At 46.7% G+C, this 26,590-nt stretch overlaps 1 protein-coding gene across 1 annotated transcript; it reads left to right on the top strand.

Moving 5' to 3' along the window:
• Positions 1-3,209: 3,209 nt before the first annotated feature.
• Dhit (regulator of G protein signaling double hit) lies at positions 3,210-26,214 on the top strand. The gene is made up of 6 exons (XM_017898221.1): positions 3,210-3,385; positions 5,121-6,681; positions 12,913-13,190; positions 14,582-14,590; positions 17,775-18,165; positions 22,435-26,214. Exons 2-6 carry the CDS (start codon positions 6,673-6,675, stop codon positions 22,669-22,671), a joined length of 924 nt encoding a protein of 307 aa, XP_017753710.1. The 5' UTR covers positions 3,210-3,385; positions 5,121-6,672; the 3' UTR covers positions 22,672-26,214.
• The last annotated feature ends 376 nt before the right edge of the window (positions 26,215-26,590 follow it).

Below are 26,590 nucleotides of genomic sequence, written 5' to 3'. Positions count from 1 at the left end.
TCGAGCCTGTTCCCTCCCCTCCCTCCCTCCCTTCCTCCCCCCCTCCTCCTCCCTCTTTCACTCGTCCCACTCTGTCTTCCCTCTCTTTCTCTCACTCCTACACGCCGCCTTTCTCGCTCGCGCTACCTTCTTCTTCTCTCTCTCTCTCTCTCTCTCTCTCACTCTCTCTTTCTCTCTCGCTCCGCACACATCGAGCACAGGCAGAGAAACGTCTAGGACGACGAGGATGATGCGGAGCCGACGACGTATCGCTGCACGCGTGTTGGTGCGTTCGTTCCACGCTGTGCAGGCGTCCACGCATGTGTCCGCTGCGTGTGTACGTGCGTCTGCGACCTCACTCTGCCGGCCCGTCTCTTCCTTCTTCGCTACACGCACACGCAGCTAGCCCAACCGAACCTCCCTGCACGTGTTCACGACGCAGCAGTCTGCCAGTCGAGGGGCGGATTCGTTGGGTAGGGAGGAGAATTTACGGAGGCCCTTCGAGGTCCTTGCCGAGGGAACCTTTCCTCGGAAGGGTCTGGAACGTTGTTGGGTCTTCGCAGGCCCGGTCGTATTTTCGAACGGGCTGCGCGGGGACCGTTGGGTATAGAACGTTTCGAGGGGGTGACGGAAGTCGCTCGCCGGATGTTCGTATCCTTACCCCGACCGAGGGTGTGTTACCCACTCGTGGGAGGCTTGGGCCGTCCCTGGTTGGACATCTTCGTGAAGCTTTGGGAAACTGCGTTTGAACCGGGCAAAGGATAGTACGTAGGCATAGTTCGGAGGAAGGGAAAGGAAGATGGATGACGCAGCAGGTTCTTGGTCAATGGAAATGGTAATTTTTGGCAACTCGAAGAGAATGGCAGAAATAGGGAGAGAGAGAGAGAGAAGAGAGAGAGAGAGAGAGATAGAAAAAGAGAGATTTATGGAAATTTAACTTTAATTTTTAAGACGAAAATAAGCAAAGGGTCTAGAGAGGGTGGCGGGTCGAACCATCCAAGCTTAAAGCATGAGCCGCTGTGATGGAGTTTTTAGGGGCTTTCTATTTATAGAAAAATTCGATATCTGGGCGAATCGATCACCCAGTGGGGTCTTTAAAAATTATCTCTCGCTAGAATCTTGCCCAAGCTCGTAATATCGAAGGTCGTTACTTGACATTTCCTATCTTCAATTCGAAATAACGTTTCCTCCAATGGTACAAGAAACGACGATGAAACTCGAACCGGCAGAAACACTCGCGTACAATTAGCGTGGTAATAAACTTTGGTCACTTTGAAACGCTGCTTTCCACGAAGCTACCGTTAGGAAAGGTACAGGCTTCGAACACAAAGGGTCAGACGAATTAAAGGAATCATTGTATTGTTCTTTGGTTCCCCAGTTTGCCGTAGAATTCTAGGTATACCGAGGGAAGCGACGTCGGACCGAGTAAATTACAGGTAACTGAATTATCGACAGGACTACGCGGACTGTTTCTCCGTCGGTACAATCGCGTTGCTTTCTCGTAAACTTGAGCCTTCCGTTATCAGATGGCAGAAGATTCGATTCAAAGGGACTCGTACTGCTTTACCATATGGGTTCCACTCGATTCCGCCCACAAGGAGAGATCCGTACAGCAAACTCCGCTATAATACTCCATAATAACCCCAATTATCTCTAATTATAATTATCGATTACTGCTCTCGACGGGAAATTGATTTACCAATGGAATAATCTGTAAATCTAACCTTCTAATTTTCTTCGAGAAATAAAAATATTTTCACCGGCAACCATCCCTACGTCCATGTCAGTTTATCGATCTCCCCTCACTTTGAACGTCTCGGATTTCGATGAAACTTTTCTACCCTGAGTTTCGAATTTTCTTCCAAGTGGAACATTTTATATCCAGCCGCACGACCGCTCAGAGGACAGTGTAAATAAACGAAAGGCGAGTACACCCTAAGGAAGGTAAGGGCGACCGGTCTCGCGTATAAGAAGGCGTATTATGACGTACAGACGTGCGTAAATGTACGGGAAAATTATGGAACGCGTGTAATTTCCTTGGCTGATAAAGGAACACGTGAAATCGGGGGAATCGATCGGGTTACGAGGCGAGTACGCTTTTGCGCGCTGTGAAATAAGTACAAAGTGCTTTTGCATAACGATGAAAAGAACCAATCGCCTATATTTTAAACTCCCATAAATTTCTCCAAACTATTCCTCCATAGCCGACCCCAGACTAAAGGCAGGAATAAAATTTTACCCTTTCACGAACCTTCGCAATTTTCCTCTGCATTTCCAATGTCCGAGGAATAAAAACAGACTAAAGAATAAAAATAAAACATTGGCATTGTAAAAATGGCTATTGCAGTTACCCCGAAAACGACACTCGCGGGAAATTCCGTGCGTGGAATTACAAAGGAAACGCGAAAGCAACCGAGAGATATTTAAATTCATAAGAAGGTATTATATAAGTGGCGAAATTTGCATGGGAAGAAAATTTCGAGGAATTCGAGCGCGAGAGACGATAAGACCAAGCACACTTGGTCGACGTCAAAGCCCGACGTCATCCGTGGTGGCACGTGGTACGCGTCATCGCTTATTATTCTCACGCAGATCACACGCGTATTGTTGCGCGCCAACTACGCGAGAAACGGCACCTGTTACAGCCATCGTAGTACACCACCCTTCGCCCAACCTACGGACACGTACCCGCAACCGCGACCCTGTGAAAAGGAAAAAGGAGAACGAAGCGAAGCGGAGGAGGAACAAAACATCCCCCGGGTCCCGATAATTAAAACCACCCTGGAAGTAAGCGAAGGATAAGAGGAGAAAACGAGCATATCAAAAGGCGTACCTGAAGAAGGTCAAACGGAATTACCACGAAACCCCTTCATTCATGATGCTCTCTCACCTCCGACTACACCCCAAACACCGAGCAGCTCAATGAAAAACCCAAACCAAACCGGGATCATTAAGCAGCCTAAAAAGAACCCCTCCAAACCGCCGGCGGCATTCTCGGAAAACCGGATAAAAATCGTAGAACTCGTAGGGTCTCATTGACACACGCTCCCTCTCTCTCGCCCTCTCTCTCTCCCCCTCGGCCACTCTGGTGAACCTCCGACGACGAAAAAGGACATCGTCGCGCGATCGACAGAAGCCGAGAGAGAAAGAGAGGGAGGCTTACACTGGACAGAGAGAGAGAGAGAAAGAGAGAGAGAGAGAGAGAGAGAGAGAGAGAGTCGATCGGCGGGTCGTTCGCACGCAGGATCGCGAGCATGAACCCCGGAGAGGCCGGGCTGCGTCGGCGTCGGCGTCGGCGTTTTACGGCGTGGCGGTGGCGCGGCGGCTAGGTTCGCGTCGCGGCGCCTCGCGTCAGCGTCGCTGGGACCGTCGACGACGGAGGCAACAGTGGTGGCCAACGCATCGCGTGAGCGCGTAATCCGCCATATTGGCCGCGAGGAACCCGTTCAGTCGGCGTGACAGAGAGAGAGAGAGAGAGAGAGAGAGAGAGAGAGAGAGAGAGAAAGAGAGAGAGAGTGGAGGAGAGAGAGAGAGAGAGAAAGAGAGAGAGAGAGAGGAAGAGGCGGCTCTCTCGCGAAGCTTCGGCCGAGATCCGGCCGTGGGGGTGAGAAACGAGGGCGTGTGTGCCCGCGCGATCCACGAGCGTGCTGGAAGAAACGGGGTGGCGGCGGTGGAAGAGGGTAAATCGCGTCGTAGGACAGGCGGAGAGATAGGCCTGGAACGTTTTTTGCAGCGGCAGTGAAACAGGGTGTGAAAGACGGACCCCGCTGGAGGACAGAGACGGACCGAGGGGCCGAGCGGGAGAGGGTGGGAGAGAGGGCGAGAGAGGGCGAAGAGAGGGAGAGGGGCGAAGAAGGGAAGAAGAGAGAGAGAGGCTGGAAGGAAGTGTGCTCCGGTGATAGTGGCTGGGAAAGTGTGAGCGCAAAAAGTGCGCGGTGCTTCGGGGCTGGATCGCTGGACACGAGCGTAGTAGTACCACCCTTGGCCTACACCCCTTGGCTGGCAGGAACTCGCTCTTCTGACCCTGTTCCTTTTTCTCCGCCGGTTCACCGACGCAGCCAGTCTGACTGCGCGCTGTATCGCGTGGCCGTGCGATGGACGCGCGAGTGGACCGTTAACTCGAATCGACTAGCGTGACTAGTTTCCGCGGAACCTTGCGTATCAATGAGAACACGCGTTCACGGGTTCAGTGACATCGTTCGTCGTGGCCAGCAGCCGCCAGTCGATTCGATCGACTGAGAAGACACCGCTCTTTACCCGGCGTACTCGCGTCCGATCTCGCGCGCGTGTTTCCCCTTGTGCGAGCGTGTGTGCGTGTACAGAGGATTCGAGGGAACACACCGAGTCCGTGGTAGTTCCGGTGGAAACGACACCGGGAATCTCGAGGTGGAACGTTAGCGGGTTAGCTGGTCGGTGTCCAGCGTGACAGCGCCGTGGGCTCGTCTCTCCCTCTGGTCTCGACTTCTGCCAATCAATAACCAGCGCACCGACTCGTTCACGCTCTGCTCTCTGCCTTCCTCTCCCTTCTCTCTCTCTCTCTCTCTCTTTCTCTCTCGCTCTCTCTCGTTCTATCCGTTCCCTCGTCGCCTCGTCCACCGTCAGCCACACGAGCTTTCCGTCGCTCCCGGCCCGGCTTCACGACCAGAACGCACGACCACCACCCATGGGCCACCATCGCCGCCGTGATCCATTGAAAGCGTTTGAAAAAATTGTCCAGATGCATTGAGAGAGGCTCTCTCTCTCTCGGTCGGCGATGCCTTCCCGTTTCCCTCTTCCGTCCGATTCGCGCCGTTCCTCTTTGCCCCCGCGCTCGCTGCCCGCCTCCCGCCTTTCTTCTCCCCTCGCTTCCGCTTGCTCTTCCTAGCTTCCGCCGCCCTTTCAGCGGCTCACACACCGAGCCTCCCGAGTTCTCTCCACTCTCTCTCTCTCTCTCTCTCTCTCCCTCTCTCTCTCCTGTCCTCCACCGCGACCGACCACGACCGCGACAACCGCGACGTCGAGCACACGACGACCACGACCACGACCACAACGACGACGACGACGACGACGACGACAACGACCACGACCACGACAGCGACGGTTGTCGATCGAGCACGGTGGTGATAGACCACGCTGATCCACGACTGGTCTCTCGACTGCAGCAGAGCTAGAGAGCACACACGAGGACGGCGACGTCGCGGCGAAACGGAACGCAGCAGCGGCCACAGCCAGCAGAGGCGGCGGTAGCGGCGCTCTAGCTGCTGGCCGCGCCAGCGCCCTGCACGCAGCACCTTCAAACAGCCACGAAACCTATTTATACTCCGTCAACGTAGCGGACTACGTAGCGAGAACAGCGCCGTGTTCGGCCGCCCACGCGAGCAACAGCCCGAACGAACCGCGCCGCGAGCTCCACGACCACGAACCTCGTCGATCCGTCGAGAGAGACGAGCGGCAGCGAGCAACAGCCAGCTCTCGGCAGACACCATCGCCAAAGTCCAGTCCCTCGTCTACGTGTTGCTGGTCGTTGCCGAGTAATCGCCATAATCGTCGTCGCTGGAGCCGACTACTACCTAACGAGACACGCTCTCTCGTCCATCCATCCATCCATCCAAAGTCGAACGCGCGCGCGCGCACACACGCGCATATATATACACACACACAGACACACAGACACACACGATTCTCTGGCGATCGTTCGCTGGTTCGAGAGGATCAGAGGGAGAGAGGAGAAGAGAGACAAGTGGAGAAGATCGCCGGTCGTGTGACGGTGTCGATGGACGGTCGTGGCGACGACGAAATCCTCATGGGACAGGATCAACGACAGAGGAGTCTGGCTAGCGGCGCGACCACCGCAGCCCACCCATAGGGGACGCCATTGAGAGTCTATCTTCCCTTGGCGTGTGATCGACCGTCGCGCATCCGCCTTCCCTTCTCGCGTCGTGTGTCGAGCCGATCTGCGCGCTCCGCGGCTACCACCGCGCGGCGGTTGCTCTCCTGTCGCCGGAGCTGCTCCGCTCGCTGGATGGGGTTGGGTGTCGTCGTGCTGTCGTCCGGTCGTTGGGTGTCGTTGAACGTGTCCCGCTGGTGATCGCGCTGGTGATCCCGCTGCCGGCGGTGACTGCCGGTGCGTGGAGAAGCTCGGCTGGAGCTTTCGCGGCTGGACGAGCCAGCGGGCGGGAAATGGCCGTTGGTGTACTGTTATAATGCGCGAGGACGATCCGCTGGCTGGACCGAGTCGCGCCGATTCGTGCGATCGTTGTTGCTCAAGCATCGCGACCACCGCCACCGCTACCACCGTCAGCCTAGTCCCGAGGAGCATCGTCGAGAGGATCGGTGAGCAGACTACGTGGAGCACGGCGAGCAAGGGGCGGCTCGCGTAGCCGAGCATCGGCGCGTGTGGTGCGTGGTGCGCGCGTATGTGTCCGTCCTAGTGAGTGCAGAGTGCAAAGTTGCTGGCGATCGTAGAGAATATCGGCGAGAAGAGAGCTGCGTGGCGCGCGTGCTGGGAGCATGCAGGGTTCGGGCGAGGCCCGTAGAGGCCTTAGTCCCGCTGCCGGACCGGGATAAGGGTAACGTGTACGCGACGCGTGCCGTGAGCAGCAGGATAAACGTCGGATTAAAGGGTGCTTGGTCGCGGCACGACCGTCAACGTCCTTAAGCTCAGATCGCAGGAACGCGGGAAGCGAGCTGGACTCGCTTTCGGGCGCATGGAACATGATAGAGGTGAGGCGATGCGATATCGATTGAGAGATGCCCTGTCGATGGTTCAGATGCGAACGAGAGCTTGCGTCCTGTCTCTCCTTCTCCCACTCTTTCTCTCTCTCCCTCTCTCTCTCTCTCTATTTCTCTGCCCCTCTCCCTCTCTCTCTCTCTCTCTCTCTCTCTCTCTCTCTCTCTCTCTGTCGCGAGTTGTTTTCTCTGTGAAACTTTTTCGTCCGCGTTGCTGCACGCTTGGCGAGTCGTAGAGACACGAATTTCAGTTTTGATCGGTAGATTCGTTAGATGAGGAAGAGGAGGAAGCGGAGTTTCTTGGTAGGGACCGTGAACTAACAGCTGGAAAACGTCGAGCTTCGGCGAGGATTTAGGTTAGCTAGATTGTGTCGAGCCTGTTGATCCAACCGGGATTTATATTCGGCCCGGATGAATCGTTGCTGCTAACACACGCGCCGAAACCAGGAAACGTTTCGCGATCTCTCGGGGATCTAGCGTTGCTCGAGCGACTTTGGTCATTCTTGTTACAACCTTTGTCGTGGATTCGAAACGTGAGAGAGATACCTCCAGCGGTTTATTTGCGGATATCTCCGAGTAGTTTCGAGTTGGAAGTAATCGAGATCTAGGCCACAGCTTCTCGCGTGAAACTACGTTCCACTTACGAGAAAATTCCCTCAGAAATTACACGCGCTTCCCGTTTTTCTTCTCGATTTCGTTTTCGAGCTGGAGATAGAGGTCCAAGCGATCTTCGTTGACTGATTGACCGATGCAGATTCGCGAAGTCGAGCGAAGTCGAGCGAAGTCGAGCTAAAGTCTGTGAAGAGGAATTTAGGGTACTCCGTTGCTCGTGCTGCACACGTGCTTTGAAACCGAGCGTCGATGGGGTCGATCCTCTGGCACATTGGCGTCGATAACGAACGTTTCGACGTTTCTAGTCACCGGCACTCGATGACGATACGTGCATCAACAAGTGTCCGGGCTTGTTGCACCGGTGCACGAATGCTCGTGATGATTTTCGGGAAATGCTGCCCGAAATAAACGCGAGACCGTGCGGAGAATGCGGCGCTTAAAAATAGAGCCGCGGCCTTTCAGAAAATGCTTCCCACTTTTTCATCTTTTTCGCGCGAATGTTTTTCGAATGAAAATGTTTTCGTATCTTCCCGAGCGTGTAAACATTGTGCGAATGCACTTTCGGGCAACGTTCCAACAGTCGCCGGTGATTCCTCGGTCAACCTGTACCCGTGCCACGCTTTCCTTATCGTTCAGATATTCGTAAATATTAAATCATTTCTTATTCCACGCGATCCTCTTCTTTCTCGTCGTTTTCCCATTCGATTATCTCTCTCTGATATCCAATATTCCATACTTCAAATTTTCCGAATATCCCACAATTTTGCTGTCTCCCTATTTTATATACAATGACACCGAATTGTAGAATTGTGTTATTCTTTGAAATCGAATATCGATTAAATATTACCAATTTTACGATTTAATTTAATTCGCGACTGTAATATGTTCTCCTAATTTTTCCTCGTATTTTACAAATATTTTTCTTTACACGTCCAACCAAAATTCTTTCGAATATTTCTTTTTGAAGGAATTTATTACGATATACGAGGTCCATTTAATTCACCCTCTTCTTTATTCTATCCACTTTGCACCCCAAATGAAACCACCCGATAGAAGGCTTCGAATTCACCATCCATGGATCTCGAGATTTTTCCACGAAGCATCTTCCAGCTTCCCTCGCGACGTCTTCGACCTCTTCCACCCTCTCCGCCTCCTGAAATCGTCTTCGAAAATCGCGAAGATTTTCCAACCGTGACAATGACCCACTCGATTTCGTCCCCCGATTCTTCGATTTTTCCATCTTCGTGCACGCACACGAGCCTCGCCAAGGCCTGCTGTTTATCAATCGGTGCCTACAGCCCGTATAAGCGACTCTCGAGCGCGCTCGTTATCGCGGAGGAGCCGCTCGCGAAGCGGATCATCGATATACACCGGCGCGTAAAAATAAAGAGAATGTGTAAAGAAAGAGAGAGAAAGAGAGAGAGAGAGAGAGAGAGAGAGAGAGAGAGAGAGAGAGAGAGGAGAGAAGCGGTGTATGCGCGCGATTGTGACCATTTCAGAGTCGATCCACGAGGTCCGGGTTGGGGGAGGGGGTGACCGATTGATCCTCCAAATTTCGAACGATTTCCGCGAATTTGCAGACTTTTCGATAGGTCTTTTAGGTTTTTTAGGTCTACGAGAAAATGAAAATTTTGGAAGCTTTTCCTAAAGGATTGGTACGTTTCCTCGGTATCCGCGAATTTTTAGACCTTTCCAAAACGAATTTTTAGATTTTAGAGTAAATTATTTGGAAGCTTTTCTGGAAGATTGTCAGGTTTCTTCGATATCCGCGAATTTTAAGATTTTTAGGAAATTCTAGAAGCTTTTGCTAAAGGATTGGTACGTTTTCTCAGCATCCACGAATTTTTAGATTCGAGAAAATTATTTGGAAGCTTTTCTGAAAGATTGTTAGGTTTCTTTGATCTCCGCGAATTTTAAGATTTTTAGGAAAATTTTGGAAGCTTTTCCCAAAGGATTGGCACGTTCCTTAGGTTTCCACGAATTTCCCGATCTTCAAAAAAATTATTTGGAATCTTTTATTAGAGGATTCTTCTACCATTTTATGAAAATTGACGCCCAAGAAGAAACGTTTAATGACGCTCACTCGATGCGTCAAAAACTCCTGAAATCTATCGAATCTTTACAAATTTTCAAACCAGGAGAGAATCTTATCTCAGAAAGATGTCAACAAATTCCCAAATCTCGAGAAAATCTTTTCCAAAAACTAATTTAAAAATTTCTAAGAATTCTATAGAACCTCACACTGAATTTTGACATTCTTTCAATTTTAATATCCTCCTCAATATTTTTTAAAAATTCGTATACCAGAGGAAACGTTTAAAAGCGTGAATTTATTTCCACGACGATTACTTGACAGGTCGAAGACTTTTCGGATTCTTAACATTCCTGGCTATTTTCGGAGCTTCGAATTTTTGTAGAATTTAATCGGATCCTCCAGAGATCTCGATCGCGAATTCGAACACTGTCGATTCCCCGCCGACTCCGAATATCGAGACCAATCGATAGGTGCAGCTGAGCGTACGACAATCGTATCCAAACAAATTGGCCGGCTTTTGAAAGCTTATGTGTCAATTACCGTACGGTCAGGTTGTTTCAATTAAAGCTTAACGACTTTACCGTGCTTCCGCGTGCGGGCCGACTCTGATGTTTTTCAAGTGTTCAAATACACCCGGAACGTGGGATCGACACAGACAGAAAGAGAGAGAGGAAGAGAGAGAGAGAGAGAGAGAGAGAGAGAGAGAGAGATTCGGTCTGCATGATAAACTGGTTCGTGGTCCAATTCTTTCCTCCTTTCCCTCTTTTCTCCTTTTTTCGACTAAAATCCATCCCCGACCCGTGGAAATGACCTCTCTTTAGCCACTCATCGCTTTGATAAACCAGAATATCGGACAGAATTATCTGACCGTCCTCTATCTGATCAAAATCGATTTTATCGTTTCAATGAATCGAGGAGCTCTTTGGCAGAAGCACCTATCTGCCAAAATCGTGTTCCCGGACATTTCAAATTGAAATCTTCGTTCCTAAAACAGCGAAATTTTATCTTTAGTACGAAATAAAGCTGTAATAAAGAACTGACGAATTTTCAACCTACTTTCTTCTCATAATACCGATACTAATAACCATCTACTCACCGTAGTATACCTCACTGCACGTAATTTTGCAATTTTATAATTTTACAATTTCCTATAATTTGGTCCAGCTTATATAACACCTGAGAGTCAATGTCCCATCAATAATATGCGTATCCAGGTTGAGAACCGCTGGAATAGATTATGAAAATACGATATTTTTCATTTAATGTCGTTCTCAAAAAGGATCCTCGATCCTGTGTTTGGAAATTTTCCATGAACCTCGGTTAAAGCGAAGAAGAGGGTAGGTTTTAAGACATTTCGTTGTATGATCATCCATGTCGATTAGTCTATGGATGCTATAGTTCCTCCATGGCTAAGGGTTTAAGATGGAGCCACTGATCAACCGCTTTCCTTATTATCGTCGATATTCCACGTAATTAACACACGTTTCCAGCCGCCTGTTCCTTCGTCGCGACAATCCTCCATTCTCCAATTCCGCGCTCCCTAATCGGATTGCCCTAATCAAAACCCTCCAGAGGATAAGTCCCTTTCTCCGCCGAGGCTGATGTAGCAATCAGAGTCTACAACGTGACTTCAAATTGTCACATCCGAGCACACGGACTTCCGTAACTCTTCGCTCATTATTCCCAACATTCCGGACAATTTCGAGTCTACCCACGTATCCTAATCTCCATAAAGCTGAACCAATCTTCCTACTTTCCGATAACGTTCGAATCATCCCACTCTTTGCCTGATTACTCTCTCTGCTAATTGCAAGATTTAGTAGACCGAGGGTGATCTAAGTTTTTCAGGGGAAATTCGAAGAAAGGTCTACCTTTCCAATCTAATTCGGAGAAAAGTACCTGGAAAAGTGCCTATCGTTGGATCGATCCGAGTACAGAGACCTCGATTGTTGTCCCATTTTCGTTATGACCGACGTTAGAACCGGGCTTAACTCTACTATGAGTCTATGTCTGTGAAGCTTCGCAAAGATGATTATCCTTTGACGAGCTGAGAATTTTTCCAATCGAAGCTTCTCTATTTGGAATCTTCCAATTTTCATTGAACTTTTCTATTGTGACAAAAGTTACCATTTTGAAGGGAAACACTTGGAGATATACAGCTCCCAGATCTTCATCAGAAATAGGATTCCATTGCAGAAACATGCATCACGTTTAGGTATACAGACTTTTGTTACTTGATCATCATTATGGATGATTAAATTAATTTTTCGATGAATTTTCAATTCGAGTTCTCAATCTACTAGATGGATAAAGAGTTCTTTGAGGTTTGAAGTGGGATTGGGAAGAACATCTATCATCCAATCTTCCCATGCACTCAGAAACAGGAAGAGGAACTTGTTCACTATGAGTCCAGGTGTATTATTATTGAATTTTAAGTCTATCCATGTTTGATGATCTCCTCAAACCTTTCACGAATCTTCTATCTTCTCTGACTTCCAAGACTCAACGACTCGAGAGAGAGAGAGAGAGAGAGAGGGGGGGGGGCAGAGAATGAATTTTCTGAAATCTCTAAATTAAAAATAGAAAGGCAAGAAAATTTGGCAGAAGATTCACCTGTCCAAGCACATTATTATCAAATTTTGAGTTTACCCAGGTCTGATAATCTCAAACTCATCACCAACCACCCACTTCTCAGTCCTTAACTTCTCTGTCTTCCAAGATTCAAGGATCAGAGACAGAGCTCTTTGAAGTCTCCAAATTAAGACAGACAAGTACGAAAATTTCGTAGAAGCAGATTCACCTGTCCAAGCAAATTATTACCAAATTTTGAGTCTACTCATATCTTATAATCTTCTCAAACTCTTCACCATAACTTTCCTCGTTCCATCTTCTCCATCTTCCAAGTCTCAACGACTAGAGACAGAGCTCTCTGGACTCTGCAAATTAAAGACAGAAGAGGATGAAAATTTCGTTGAACTATCCATCTATCCAAGCATACTATTACCAAATTTCGAGTCTACTCAGGCCTGATAATATTCTCAAACTCTTCACCATCACTTTCCTCGTTCCATCTTCTCCATCTCCCAAGATCCAACTAGCAGAGACAGAACTTTCAGGACTCTGCAAATTAAAAAAAGAGAAGTATGAAAATTTCGTCGAAGATCCACCTGTTCCAGCAAATTATTCCCAAATTTTGAGTCTACTTACACTTGACAATCTTCTCACACCCTTCATCATCCTGTCACCTTCCTCATTCCATCTTCTCCATCTCCCAAGACCCAACCACATGTCAGATCTCTCCGGAATCTGCAAATGAAAAACAGAGAATGAAGGAAAATTCAGGGAGCATCCGCTTTTCTGAATTCTTAGTCACCCATTAAAAAGGGAACCCATCGTAGGGTCCGAGTCACCCGCGAGTATTGGCGAGAATTCGGCGAAACGGAAGAAGGTTAAGGTCGCGCGTGGAGCGTGGATCGGTTTGCTCCAGTGACTCGTCGCGGGCGTGTATTTTTAGCGAGGATGGACGATGGGTTCCGGTGATGGGAGGGCCGGCTGACCAGAGCAGATATCGTTTGCAGATGTCGAGCGGAATCGGTGCAACTGCAATGGGGATCGGCGTTAGTCACGGGACAGGGGGCGGCGAGGGTGTCGCCGGTGGGTGCCGGCTCCGCGCAGGCCAGGCGAGTGGATCGTCGGCGAACCCGCAGCAGTCCTCTCAGCAGCAGCAACAGCAGCAACAGCAGCCACCCTCGTCGCAGCAGCCGCAGCAGCAACAGCAACGCCAGCCATCCGGGATCATGGGCCGCTCGAAGAAGGACAACTGTTGCCTGTGCTGGTGCTGTTGTTGTAGTTGCTCGTGGTATTACCGTTCCTGTCTATACTTCGATCATGTCCACGGCTCGACCAAGTTTGTGGAGGCTCCTGGTGCTTGATTTCGGAGAAAAACGAAATCAGGGTTGATTGGTTCCTGGGTTCCTCTGCTTTGAACGCGTTTTTCACAATTTTATGTTCATTGGAGCTCACGATTATTGAATTGCTGGCTTTTCAAGGGAAATACTGTCGCTTCTCTGATAATTGCTGGTTTATCTTAATTTACAATTGTTCAATTTGAAACTTTCGATAGGACGGGGTTGAAATAAGCAGGCTTTGACAATTATTGAATTTTCAGGGATTTTAAAGAAGTATTATAAGCAAAGTCGATGCTTGGGTTCCTTGAAACCAGTTGTGCCTTTGACAGTTTCTTGCTTGTCATGGTTGAAAGTTGCTGAATTTCGACTCCTTGACAGAAAGTAGAATAAGGATTATTATCCTACGGTTCCTTTAACTCAGTTGCGCCTTTTAACAACTTTTTTGTTATTAAAATTCCGATGATACTGTCTATGATTGTTCTATTAACATTTTTAATAGATCATAAGAGATAATTAACGATTTCTTGCTGTTACTTTCACATAGTCCTTTATGGAAGCACTGAACGCTCTTTTCATCCTATCCTCTGTCAAAATTAAACCTAAATTGCAAAACCAAGTTCAAATTATTCAAGCAACTTCGTGATTTTCTACTGTCATTTAAAAAATCTAATAAAAGGAAAGATGAAGGCAGAACTGGTTCAGAAAATGTTCCCATTACGATACACACGTGAGGATGTCACTCGCAAGCTGTTAATTACTTCAATTTGCATCAGCCAGTACCCTAAGCACACGAGGAACCTTCAGCTTCCGAAGAAAATTATTTAACTCCATATACTTGATTGCAAAATTTAATTGAAATTGCAACTTGGACTAAGAACTCCACAAATTTCGTCCTCAAGAAGTCCCATGCTCAATGCTCGCTGTGCTCCACGATTGACAATTATCGGTAGTACGTGCTAGCCTCCGCGGTCAGAGACAATGAACTGACCTCGAGTCGCCGGGGATGAACGAAAAGGCAGACAAGGGAGAGGAAAAAAGCGAAACGAAGTATTTACCGGGAATCCCGGCTTGAAACGTGCTCGACTTGAAAGCAACGAGTCGATGGAACGTTTTCATCCGTCCATCGCGAAAAGAAGAGACGCTGCCAGGCGACGATCGATCCTCGAAACCGTCCCGCGATAACTCGCGTATCCTGCCGCGTGACAAGCCATTATCGCCGCGTTTCGTAATATAATCGTAAGCGAAACGATGTCAGTCCATTGTCTTTAAAACGGAGCTACGACCTATTTACCGTGGAACAGCCGTACCCTACTCTTTCTGTGTTTCATGCCGCACACAGGAATAAATGGTAAGCAGGCCAGTTGCGTTCCTCCGAGTCGTTCTTCCCCCGCGAACCCTTTGCGAATTCTTACGAATTTCCACCCTGTCACCCGCGCGTCACGAACATTCGGACTGTGTACCTCGAAATCCAAGTGGAAACCCGAGTCTTCCTGCGAGGAACGAGACCTATTCAACGATGAATAGAGATACGTCATCGCGTTGACATTCGTGCTGTCAAATTGATCGATTCCACGAAAAATAAAGAAAAGAGAAGGATAAAATTTATTTCGAGCACCCAAGATTGTTTGAGTCAATCTAGTATCCTGATGGTGGAAATTAAAACAAATCTAGAAGAAAGGAGTTAGTTGGAATAGACTCGTGACAGGCTATGTATATCCAACATTTCATTTGATAAATTTACGTTGAACTAAATTTATTAACCCATTAACTGCCAAGTTTCTTTTTGTGAAATTTTTGGCAGGATAAGTTATATATATGTACAAAGGGTTGTATAACAGTATAATTATATTCAAATTATGTTTAGTTTCGAAAATATTTGATATTTTTGAGAGAGTCCCCAAGTGGGCATCGTTATAAAATGATCGATAAAATCATTTCAATGAAAAACAAACGACTGAGTAAGTAACAAATCGTTAATGTAACCTCTAAATTACATATTTATGTAGGTATTTCATTAAAATATAAAAACCAAACCAAAAATATAACGCTTCAAGTATGATATATAACTCTGTTCCGTTCAACTTACACGCGAATTTCACATTTGTTCGTTTGTTGTACAGAAACGAGGCACAGAATACACAGTTTTTGCTACGTACAACATTGACTAATGTATATAGAATAAAACTAAACGGTCAGGCGTGCCAAATATACTTTTGGCGCCGAGTGGTGTACGTAAAATTCCAAAATCCCCAAATGGGGATCGTGGCAGCTAATGGGTTAAATTATAGACTAAATTATTTTCTGTATAAAGAGAGATTACGTATCGACCTACTAACCTAAGTGTTAAGCACGTTACATATAAAACATTCAACGAAAGACATTTTGTTCACGTATGACCTTATAAAGAACGAAAAAGAATGCCTGGAAACCCACACAAAGGGTTGACAGAGCTCTGAAACGGGAAGACTGGTGTTCCGATTTCTGATACTCATCGTCACCCTTGTTGCACGCGTTTCCCTCTATAAACAAGAACGCGATGCATACAGCTCTAAATTAACCGAAAACTCAAAACTTCGCATAAAAATAAACAACGGGAAATCGAAAAAGCCCGAAAGACGGTTCTAACAAAGCTCGAAACCATGGTCGTGCCTGCCTTCTCGCCATTCCGCAAATATTCACGGCGGTATCGATCTGTTAGCCAACTTTTTACAACAACTCCAAGGCAACCCACCCCTATCCTGTCGGGCATCAGCGATCTCGGGGCGCGAAACAAACAACTCGCAACCCTGTGCACGCCGTGACACGGAAACTAGGCGCTGGGCGTCGGAGCGTCACCCTCAGCCGTTTCGACTGGTTCGCGATGGTCGTGGTCGGAATTCGTTCGAGGATTGGTCGAATTTTTCCAACGTAGAGCCGTTTCTGCCAAGCGATAACCGCCCCTGGGTCGATAGATTACGCGAAGGCGGCCCGGTCCCGGCACCAAACCCTCGCCGGATGCGTAACACGTGTCCGTCCGAGGCGGAAATCTGTCTGACAGGGGGACGTTTTTCCGACTGGGTCGCACGCGCGTCTCTCTATCTGCTTGTTTATCCTCCGCAGCGGTGTTCCAGTGCGTTATCGTCAACGACGCCGAGGCGGGACGGCCGGGCTTCCGGAATAATGGGCGTCGTTCAGCGGAGAACGGTCGCCTTTTATTTTCCGCGTCTCGGTTTATCGTCTTCCCTGGCACGCGTCAAACGATCTCTTTGCCTTTCTACTTCGGCCCCGTCGCGGATTTTCTTCTTGTTTGCGTCGCTTTTACGGTTTCCTGCTCGTAGTCCGCTAAGCGCTGCCAAAGTTCGCGCGATAACGCCGCTCGTTTCTCCGCTAACGCGTCGCGAGTGTGCACGGAGATGGCGAGATGGAGGATTCCGAGGTAATCCCCGATTGTTTCGACCTTTGGCTATATCGTGTATCGTATTATTATCGCGTAGACCGGGGTGTAGGATGAGGAGGAACGGAGGAGCTTCTTGGCTGGTTTGTGCGTGACGGACTGTGGAAATTTACGTGGTGAATTTTGGGTTCGGCGAAGATCGGTTGACAGTCCTAACCTTCGTGTAGTCTTCGTTTAATCGAGAGGTAGATTAATTCCGAGAGATTTATGGCGAGTATGATCGCTGAGAATAGTATTTTGACAGACGATGGAGTGTCAAGTTGTACCCTGACGAGTAATTTTTATTTCTGAGCATTGGAATCGTAGTCTTCTAACCTAATATTCATCTTACTCGCAGAACTAATTAGTACTTTAGTAATAATTAGTAACAATAATTAGTAACACTATTATATTACTACTATTAATATTAATACTAATAATTAGTAATAATTAGTATTACGAATTATTATTACCAATTATTACTAATTTACCCACAGTGAATCAGAACAGTATACTTGACAGCACCCAGTGATTTCTATAATTTAATGGCACAAATTTCAAAATTATTATCAATGAACATACAATATAACATCGGTATTTATAATATAAAATGATAGTCATTTCATCCAAATGAAAAACAGACTAACCGTTTCGATCCGTACTAAGTAATTCCAATTCGTGACACTGGTTTGCCAAACCTCCATCTACTGACCACCCCAATAATACCTAATCTCTTAATTCTAACTAGAGAAAATATAATTTCACGAAAATATTAGTATTCGTGGAACACGTAGAGTACCCTTATCGCCGAGAATTCTAAATCTACCACCGAAAAATACAGCGATCCATGCTCACCATAACATGCCATGGAGTCTCGAATACCTCTCTATCTAGCTGTACACACACCCCCAACCCAACTTCGCCGTCCAGAGTACCGAAAACCCCTATACCGATACCGAAATGAAAGCACCTTGAAATCGTCACGTAAAATCTATTCGCCCTACCCCCACCTCACCCCCCATAACCACCCCCCTCAGCAACCCCAGCGAAACTCCCGGAAAGCACGTCGGGATATCGATGGGAAGGCGGACTAAAAAGAATCGTAAAACGAAATTGACAGTTTGGCGGCGGTCCGCGGAAACACGGCGGGCGCAGGGGGCACGGGCGAGCAGACGAAGAAGAAGGGCAACGTCGTCGAGCACGAGGACGACGTGGACGAGCTGTGCGACACCGGGTACGGCCTGGACGGGCTGGACGGCCTGGACGGGCTGGACGGGAACGCGGAGTGCAGCCTGGAGGAGATCAGGTCGTGGGCCTCGTCCTTCGACAAGCTGATGAGGCACCCCATTGGCCGCAAGTTCTTCAGGGTCCTGCTGAGCGAGTACAGCGAGGAGAACATCGCGTTCTGGCTGGCCTGCGAGCAGCTGAAACGCGAGAGCAATTCCGAGAATATCGAGGAGAACGCGCGCTACATCTACGACCGTTACATATCCACAGTCTCGGAGAGAGAGGTTCGTTGCAGAAACCATTGATTGGATAAGGGTTGAACGGGGGTTGGATAAGCTGGAATTTGCGTAGGCTCTTGGCCTGGCTGGTTCGAACGATGAGACGAGGTCGCGTGTAAAATCTCTAACCTCTCCTGTACGATGCTGAAACACGAATAAATTTCTCGAGTTTTCATATTGCAATTTGAAATGTTTCTTTTCTGGAAAACAAATGGATAGATTTTGAAATTATTTTCAATTTTGTAGAAAATAGAAGGGCATATGGACGTCTCGATTTTTGACAACGTAATATGGGCTATTCGAGCTAAAGCACGAATAAATTTCTCGATTTTTCATATTGCAATTTGAAATGTTTCTTTTCTTGGAAACATAGGGATAGATTTTGAAATTATTTTCAATTTTGTAGAAAATAGAAGGGCATATGGACGTCTCGATTTTTGACAACGTAATATGGGCTATTCGAGCTAAATCACGAATAAATTTCTCGATTTTTCATATTGCAATTTGAAATGTTTCTTTTCTTGAAAACAAAGGGATAGATTTTGAAATTATTTTCAATTTTGTAGAGAACAGAAGGACATATGAACATCTTTATTTTTGATATCGTAATTTGGGGTGATACCAAATACCTTATTTTTAGAGGTTAAATTTTGAAATTGTGAGAATGATTCGAGAAAGAGTAAATATTGGAAATAATAAATAATATTTGGTATCGAGCAATATTATTTGAAATATTCGAAATATTTCATAAATATTTGAGGGTAGTTGATGAAATAAATTATCAGTACCAATATTGTGAACGATGGTTCACAATATATAAAATATTCGAAATATTTACCCTTTGCACTCGAGAGGCTCCTTTCAATTTCCATTTGATAAAATTTCGAAGCTCGATATTAATTAATATATCAAATTTGAAATAACGTAACAGTGTGACAATAATGTAACAAATTAAATAATTCTACGCGCTAATTATTATACGACTTTTTATTTACTGTTCAAAAAATATCATCAGCCTTATAGCAGAAAATTTTTCTCAAAGAGTTAAATAACTTTCTTTAATATCGAAATGAATAATATTATTAACCCTTTGCACTCGACGATTTTTTGGCTAAAGAAGAGTAGGAGTTCAAAGATATTCTGCTATAAAGCTGACAATATTTTTTTGAACAGTAAATAAGAAGTCGTGTAATTAATTAATAATTAGAATTATTTGATTTCGATACCTGGCACTCTGTTACGTTATTTTAAATTTGATATATTAATGAATATCGAGCTTCGAAATTTGATCAAATATCGACTGAAAAGAGTGCTTCTCGAGTGAAAAGTGTTAACGTTAATAATATATACTATTTAATATCGAAATAAATGAAATTAATTCGAAGATAATTGACGAACCAAATTGAAATTGAAAGTAAATCGCCGATTCTTTATATCCCACTGCCAGCAGTTGAACGTCTACGATATCGAGGAGTGTTGACATTAATGGTGTCATTTCGATATCAATTGGGGTTGTCGCTGGAGACAATAATTTACAACCTCGCTAGTCGCTCGAACCAACTATACGTCACTCTGCTGCTTCAGTTAATGGTTTATCGATTGAGTTCAGGCTGAAACGATGATGTTTCGAAGATACGAATTTGCGTATTTATGGACGATAACGAGAGTAAGAGATACCAACGAGAGATTCTTCCTTAACCCCTTGCATTATTTTTACGAGTCTGACTCGTGATGAAAATTCTAGGCCAAACTTGAATATCACGAGTCAGGCTCGTTGTTTATTTTCGTGCCAAACGTGGATATCACGAGTCAGACTCGTGATCCACATTCAGGTCAAAGATGAATATCACGAGTCTGACTCGTGATCGACATTTCGGGTCAGACACGAATATCACGAGCCTGACTCGTGGTCTTAATCTCGGGCCAAGTATGAATATCTCGAATGGACTACACGAATATCACGAGTCTGACTCGTGGTCTTAATCTCGGGCCAAGTATGAATATCTCGAATGGATTCGCGGCTATCTCGCACTTACAATTAGTCTCAAGATATCGCGTTTCAAATTCTAACTCCGATACTACACAGGTTTGACATGGTCTTTTTCGAATTTCAACGTAGTGCAAGGGGTTAAGAAATTTCCCATTCGAAGCTTTCCATAACCATTAACTGGCAAAAAGGGACTAAGAACGAACATACTCGACGCGCTGTAGCAATGCAGAAAACGTAGGCTTTCCTGTCTCGATGATATTTCTCGATAAAATTGATCGTACGAGCGGGAACCTACCTCGTAGAACGTACTACAGAAAACGAGGTTTCCTTATCGATATCTCGATGGATATTTCCTCCGAGGCAGGTTCGCATTTGTTGAACAGCCCTGGTTAAACTTCCTTTCTGTTATAGCAACGTGTTTGTTTTCGACGAAAGAACCGAGTAGCCATCTGCCGTCCTCGAGCACGCTTAAACGCTCGTGTAATCTGTAATCTGCAGAATGCTGTGGGAAATCCGGTATCCCGTAGAAATGGCCAATAGCCGGCATTATTATCGCTCTCGCTATCGAGGCTCTCAAACATCCTCGCAGGCCGCACCTGAGAAAACTCTTCAATCGCGCACTCATCTCTGTGTACCCGGCTTTCTAATCTCCGAAGAAAGTAGATTTCCTCGGAGGAAAATCCGTTGCTACACACTCGAGTATTCCGAGTCACGTGTGTGGGCCTGTGAATTATTTAACACATTGCGTTACCGCGTAGAAATCTTTGAGCCGTGCGCCAGGGAGCACACGTTTTGACATGACAGCGCGTTGACATCTAAGGTGCGTCGACATAACAGATGGCGTGTAAGAAACGAGAAAACTCGTGAGCAATTCTCAACAGATAGCACGAGAAACAGGAGAAAACTCGTGAGTGGTAGGCAATGTGTTAAGATTCATAGGAAGAGTGATGGAATTCGGAAAATTTCGCGGCCAGTTCGCTGTACCCGTATTGCAATCAGGTCGCCTTCTGTCGACCTCTTTACAACGGTAATCAATACTATTGACACTACAACTATTGAACTAGGTGGGCTGAATAACTCCGGATCTTTTGCTTTTGTAAGTAGCGAGAACGGGGAGTTGCTTTTCGCAAGGTTAATGTTATTAACCTTGGACCAATTGTTATGGCTATTGGTATGCTTTGATTATTATTGGCTGTGAATTTAGATAGGTACTGCAGTGAAGGGACGTTTTTGGGAAGGTCTATGGGCAAAAATGTTGGTCTATGGGAACGAAAGTCGAGTTTCAATAAAAATGAGCGTTGGTAGTTTTGAATGGCTATCTTGACAGCGACTAGGCCCTACGGTACGGTTTACTCAAAACCGCTCTATCCTCAAAGGGTTATTATAATATTGTTCAATTCGGAATTTTGGCTAATGACACTTTGCCCACAAACGACTTCCATCATCCCTAGTTCTAGTTCTAGAGTCTATCTACTGTCAATGACAGTCTCGTCAGATAAATCCCTAATCTACCGAATTTCATTACTGTACGGAATCCCGATGCAATTAATATTATAATATCGTTCGATTTGAAATTTCGGCTAATGACACTTTGCTTAGAAACGTCTTCCATCATCCCTAATTCTAGTTCTAGAGTCTATATACTGTCAATGACAGTCTCGTCAGATAAATCCTTAATCTACCGAATTTCATTACTGTACGGAATCCCGATGCAATTAATATTATAATATCGTTCGATTTGAAATTTCGGCTAATGACACTTTGCCCAGAAACGTCTTCCATCATCCCTAGTTCTAGTTCTAGAGTCTATATACTGTCAATGACAGTCTCGTCAGATAAATCCTTAATCTACCGAATTTCATTACTGTACGGAATCCCGATGCAATTAATATTATAATATCGCTCGATTTGAAATTTCGGCTAATGACACTTTGCCCAGAAACGTCTTCCATCATCCCTAATTCTAGTTCTAGAGTCTATATACTGTCAATGACAGTCTCGTCAGATAAATCCCTAATCTACCGAATTCCATTACTGTACGGAATCCCGATGCAATTAATATTATAATATCGTTCGATTTGAAATTTTGGCTAATGACACTTTGCTTAGAAACGTCTTCCATCATCCCTAATTCTAGTTCTAGAGTCTATCTAGTGTCAATGACAGTCTCGTCAGATATAATCGTTAATCTACCGAGTCCTATTACCGCGATACATGTAATCGCGAGGCAATTAATAAATTGCAGCTTCCAGAGAACGATTCTAATACCCCTGTGTGATTTTCAGGTGAGCCTGGACTCGCAAGTGCGCGAAATAGTGAACCGTAACATGGTGCAGCCGACGCCGCACACGTTCGACGAGGCCCAGTTGCAGATCTACACCCTGATGCACCGGGACTCGTATCCCCGTTTCGTGAACAGCGAGATCTATCGGCGGTTGGAGAGACTAGGCTGCGGGACGACGGGGTCGAGCAACCAGGAGCACGCGACGGCCAAGTCGAAGGGGAAGAAGGGCACCACGTAATCGCTCGTGGACGATAAACGATGGGGTGGCAGCGGACCAACAGCCTCCGTCTCTGAGCGGGTGCCCCGGGGCGACATCGGGGACGCCGCGACGCTGTCAACGCTGGCCGATGACGACGAAGGCCGGAGGACATCGGCGCCAACAAACATGGAGAACCCGGCACCGAGGTGTCGGGTGTCGCACCTCGAATCTCTGCCCTCGTATAAAAGCGAACAAAGAAAGGAGGAAAACGGAGGAAACAATCGGAGATCTCGATCGCGGGGATCTCGGAGGGATCTTCTCCCTTGGTCGAAGAACACGAGCCGGAGGGAAGTTTCTCGAAGCGGAACTCGCGACTCGCTCTTCCACGCGACGCCACATCGGGGCCAACGTGCACGAACTTGACGATGGACTGAAATAAACGAATCGGGAGACTGGACGAGACGCGGAGGAACGCGAGCGAGGTGTAAGAGACGAAGAAACAAAGGAAGAACGGGAAAGAGGAACATGGAGGCGAGGAGAAGCGAAACCGGAAGTGGAGAGAAAGAGAAGCACGCAGGATCGCGTAGGTCGCGTTGATTCATTGACTCTTCCTTCCAGGACACTACGGTACACGCTCGTTCACGCGTGACACACACGAGTATAGATCGAGGAATCGAAACGTACACATACACACACAAACATGCGCGCGCGCGCGGGTCGGTCGGGGATGACGTTCATCTTTCAAGGAAGTTCCTAGGTTCCATCGTCTTTCGCGACTGATCGTCGCCGATGATCTCTCTCTTTCTCCCACAGACACACGTACGACCCCCAACAACCCTGCTCGATAACGAATCAATCGTGTCTTCTCTGTCTGTCCGCGAGCTTTTTCTTTTGTACCTTGTTTCTCCTTGTCCCGTCGCTTCAACCCCTTCTCTCTTTCTCGCTCTGTCAATCGAACCCCTTTCATCGTAAGCATTAGGGAAGATCTCGAGCGCGAGATCCGTAGGGAGTCGCTGCTGCGGGACCGTTTGAAACTCGGGACACGGGATGACTGTTCTCCCGTTTGCTTTACAAAATCGTCTACCATTTCGAATTGACTTTTCCGTATCGCGTTACACGCTTTTATTTCCGTTCCATTTCGTTTCTACGCGACAGAGATCGCGCAAAGCAGACCGTGACCCGAGTTCTCGCAGCATAGGGGGCGCTGCACGTTTCGAGAAACGCGGGTGTGTAAGAAACGTCGCCACACAAGCAATATCCATCGCTGGAAACGTCTTTATAATCGAACCGATCGCCGAACGCTCCGAATCTCGAGGAAATATCGAAGTACCGTTGCCCAGTGACGTATCAAGACGAGTGTCACCGCGACGAGGACCCCCTGTGAAAGAAAACGCTCTTTTCGACGACGATATTGCGTTTGCGATGAAAAGAGTCACGTTTCACCCGGTGTTATCTGTAAAGTGACGGACGAACCTGGAAATCGAAGCGACGACGCCACGTTCGTCGCGTCACGATCGCGATTTCTGCAACGGGACCACGAAGATTGAAGTAATTTATTAGCGAACAAATTGTAAAAAGGAGAGCCTCGTCCGCGGGACACTCGTTCGCGAAAGGTCGTCGAGATGGAGACCGATTAAGGATGAAAAGCAAGTCGTTCGACTTTAGAATGCCAGGTCAGAGAATAGCGACGAGCGTTAGCGTACTTCGATTGCGGGGGCGTTGTAAAGTACTTCATTACCATCGCAATAGCGCCGTAGAAACGTAAGCAGGTTCACGAATAGGCTTGTGAAATCGATGTACTCGACCTTGAATCGCCAATGCGACCCACCCTCGACACTATTTTTCGAATATTATTCCTCGTTTCATCGAAGTTTCTTTAAATACGCATTCGCGATTCAGGATCGACCCAGACGGCACCGTGCCTCGACAATCCAATTAATAACGGAGACCCGATTAATTCCACCCCTTGCGCTCCGACTAATTCCCTTCAAACTTTCTCTGCTTCGTATACGAACCCGTGGAACATATTCCGACATGAACAGAGAGATCCGTGAAATCGTGGATGATCGCGCGCAAGAAAGGGATCACGGGACGCACGGACGTTATGCTCAAAACGTAGCCAAAGATGAACCAAACCGATCGCCATTTTACAACCGATCGAGTCGCACCAAGCACGAGCGGAATATTTCTTCTACACCCTCTGTTCGGGCGATAGGGACGAAGAGGAGGAAGAGAGTAGACGAGAAAGTAGCCCTCGACGATCTTCCCCATCGACGCCTGCCACGCAGCGAAACCGGGCGCCATTTTACTTCCATTTCGCGTGGATCGTCCGCCAAGATGGCCGCCATCCCGTCGGACGAAGCAACTAGTCGTCCTCAAAACAGCGTACACCGAGTTACTGCCAGCGAGACACGCCATGGGTCGAATTAGCCTCGATTGCCTCGATGACCAAGAAGAGAAGAGAAGAAGAAAAAGGAAGAGAAGAGTCGAAGAAAGAGAAAACGATGTACGATCTAGTCAGCATCGCTCGAAGACGATGGGCGTCGATGAAAGTGAAAGGCCTAAGCGGGGAATATCTTCAACTCGGCACGCGAGTTACGAACCACCATTTGGAATACCGTTCGCCATTTTGTCGATGCCGCGGCAGCGCCTAGATGTCGCGTCACGCGCGGTCCCTTCGAATTTCGTTCTCGCCAACGTCTTTTATTTTTCCTCTCTACCCTCGGAGACGCGACGAATATTTATTCTTCTTTGCAAAAATGCCGAACAATCGTCGGGGCAACCGAACGTGTCGCGACATCTACGCTCCTCGCGCGGGAAATTTGAACTCGTGTAGAAGGGAGACTGTTCGACGGTGTAAACGTTGCAAAATTTCTCTTTCTTTTCGTATTCTACAGCGGAAAATTCGTTACGGGAAGGTACTTAATCGACAGTTAAGTCGCTTTACACGGTCGAACGTTCGACACGTTGATCTCATCTCGACGGATCTCAAAAAGCAGCGCGCTCGGTACGGAACGAGAACGAGGAACGAGTGGAACTGCGGAGCGGAAACGAACCGAATTTTTGCGTGCCTCGCACGAGACACGCGCTCGAACACACACGCACACGACAGACACGTGACCAGGGTTCCACTTATCTCGTGAACTGCACAATTTTACCCATCCACGAGCAAATAAAACCGATGGACACCTGAACTGGAGTCACGTTCCTCTGTGTTCGCACTGTTTCATCCCTGACCTTGCAAATAATGAGAATAAAAAAAAAAAAAACATACGAAAGAACCACGAGACGAGAAACGAAATATCAAAAAGGCAAAAAAAAACAAAAAAAGAAAAAAGAAAAAAAGGGAAAAAAGCGAAAAACGATTAAAAATCTGAGTCTACACTTCTTTATATCGAGACTTTTATTTGATACTACCATTTTCTTCGTTCCACGAGTTTTTTACGATCTTTTCGTCCCCGCGATATAGGGTTGAAATATACGTCCCTGGCCACGTGGCTGAGCCGAAGAAAAACCTAATCGCTAGGAAATCGATCAGCGACGCTTAGGGAGGTAAAGACGCGCGAAATCGTCGCGAGCTGATTGCACAACCGAAAAAAAAGAAAAAAAAAAAAAGAGAGAAAAGGAAAAAGAGAGAAAGAGAAGAGAAATAAAATAAAAGAAGGGAGAATAAGACGAAATAAAGAGCGTTGAAAAATACTAAAAGTTCGCACAGTCAGTCACAGCGGTTGGCTACTGCCCTGTAGATAATATTCTAGATAGTAAACACGACGGCGGATGATGGAAGATAAACCTAATTATACATGCGAATATATGAATATACATATATATATATATATATCTATATATATGAACAGAAAAGGAATCCAAAACAAAAAAAAATATATATATATATTATAAATATATATGAAAACACGTACATGTGCTACATATGTTCGGCATTATAAATGGTGGCAGG

Source organism: Eufriesea mexicana, unplaced genomic scaffold (assembly GCF_001483705.2).
Source record: "Eufriesea mexicana isolate 0111107269 unplaced genomic scaffold, ASM148370v2 scaffold588, whole genome shotgun sequence".
NCBI lineage: Eukaryota > Metazoa > Arthropoda > Insecta > Hymenoptera > Apidae > Eufriesea > Eufriesea mexicana.
This window is presented reverse-complemented; position numbering and strand designations above follow the sequence as displayed.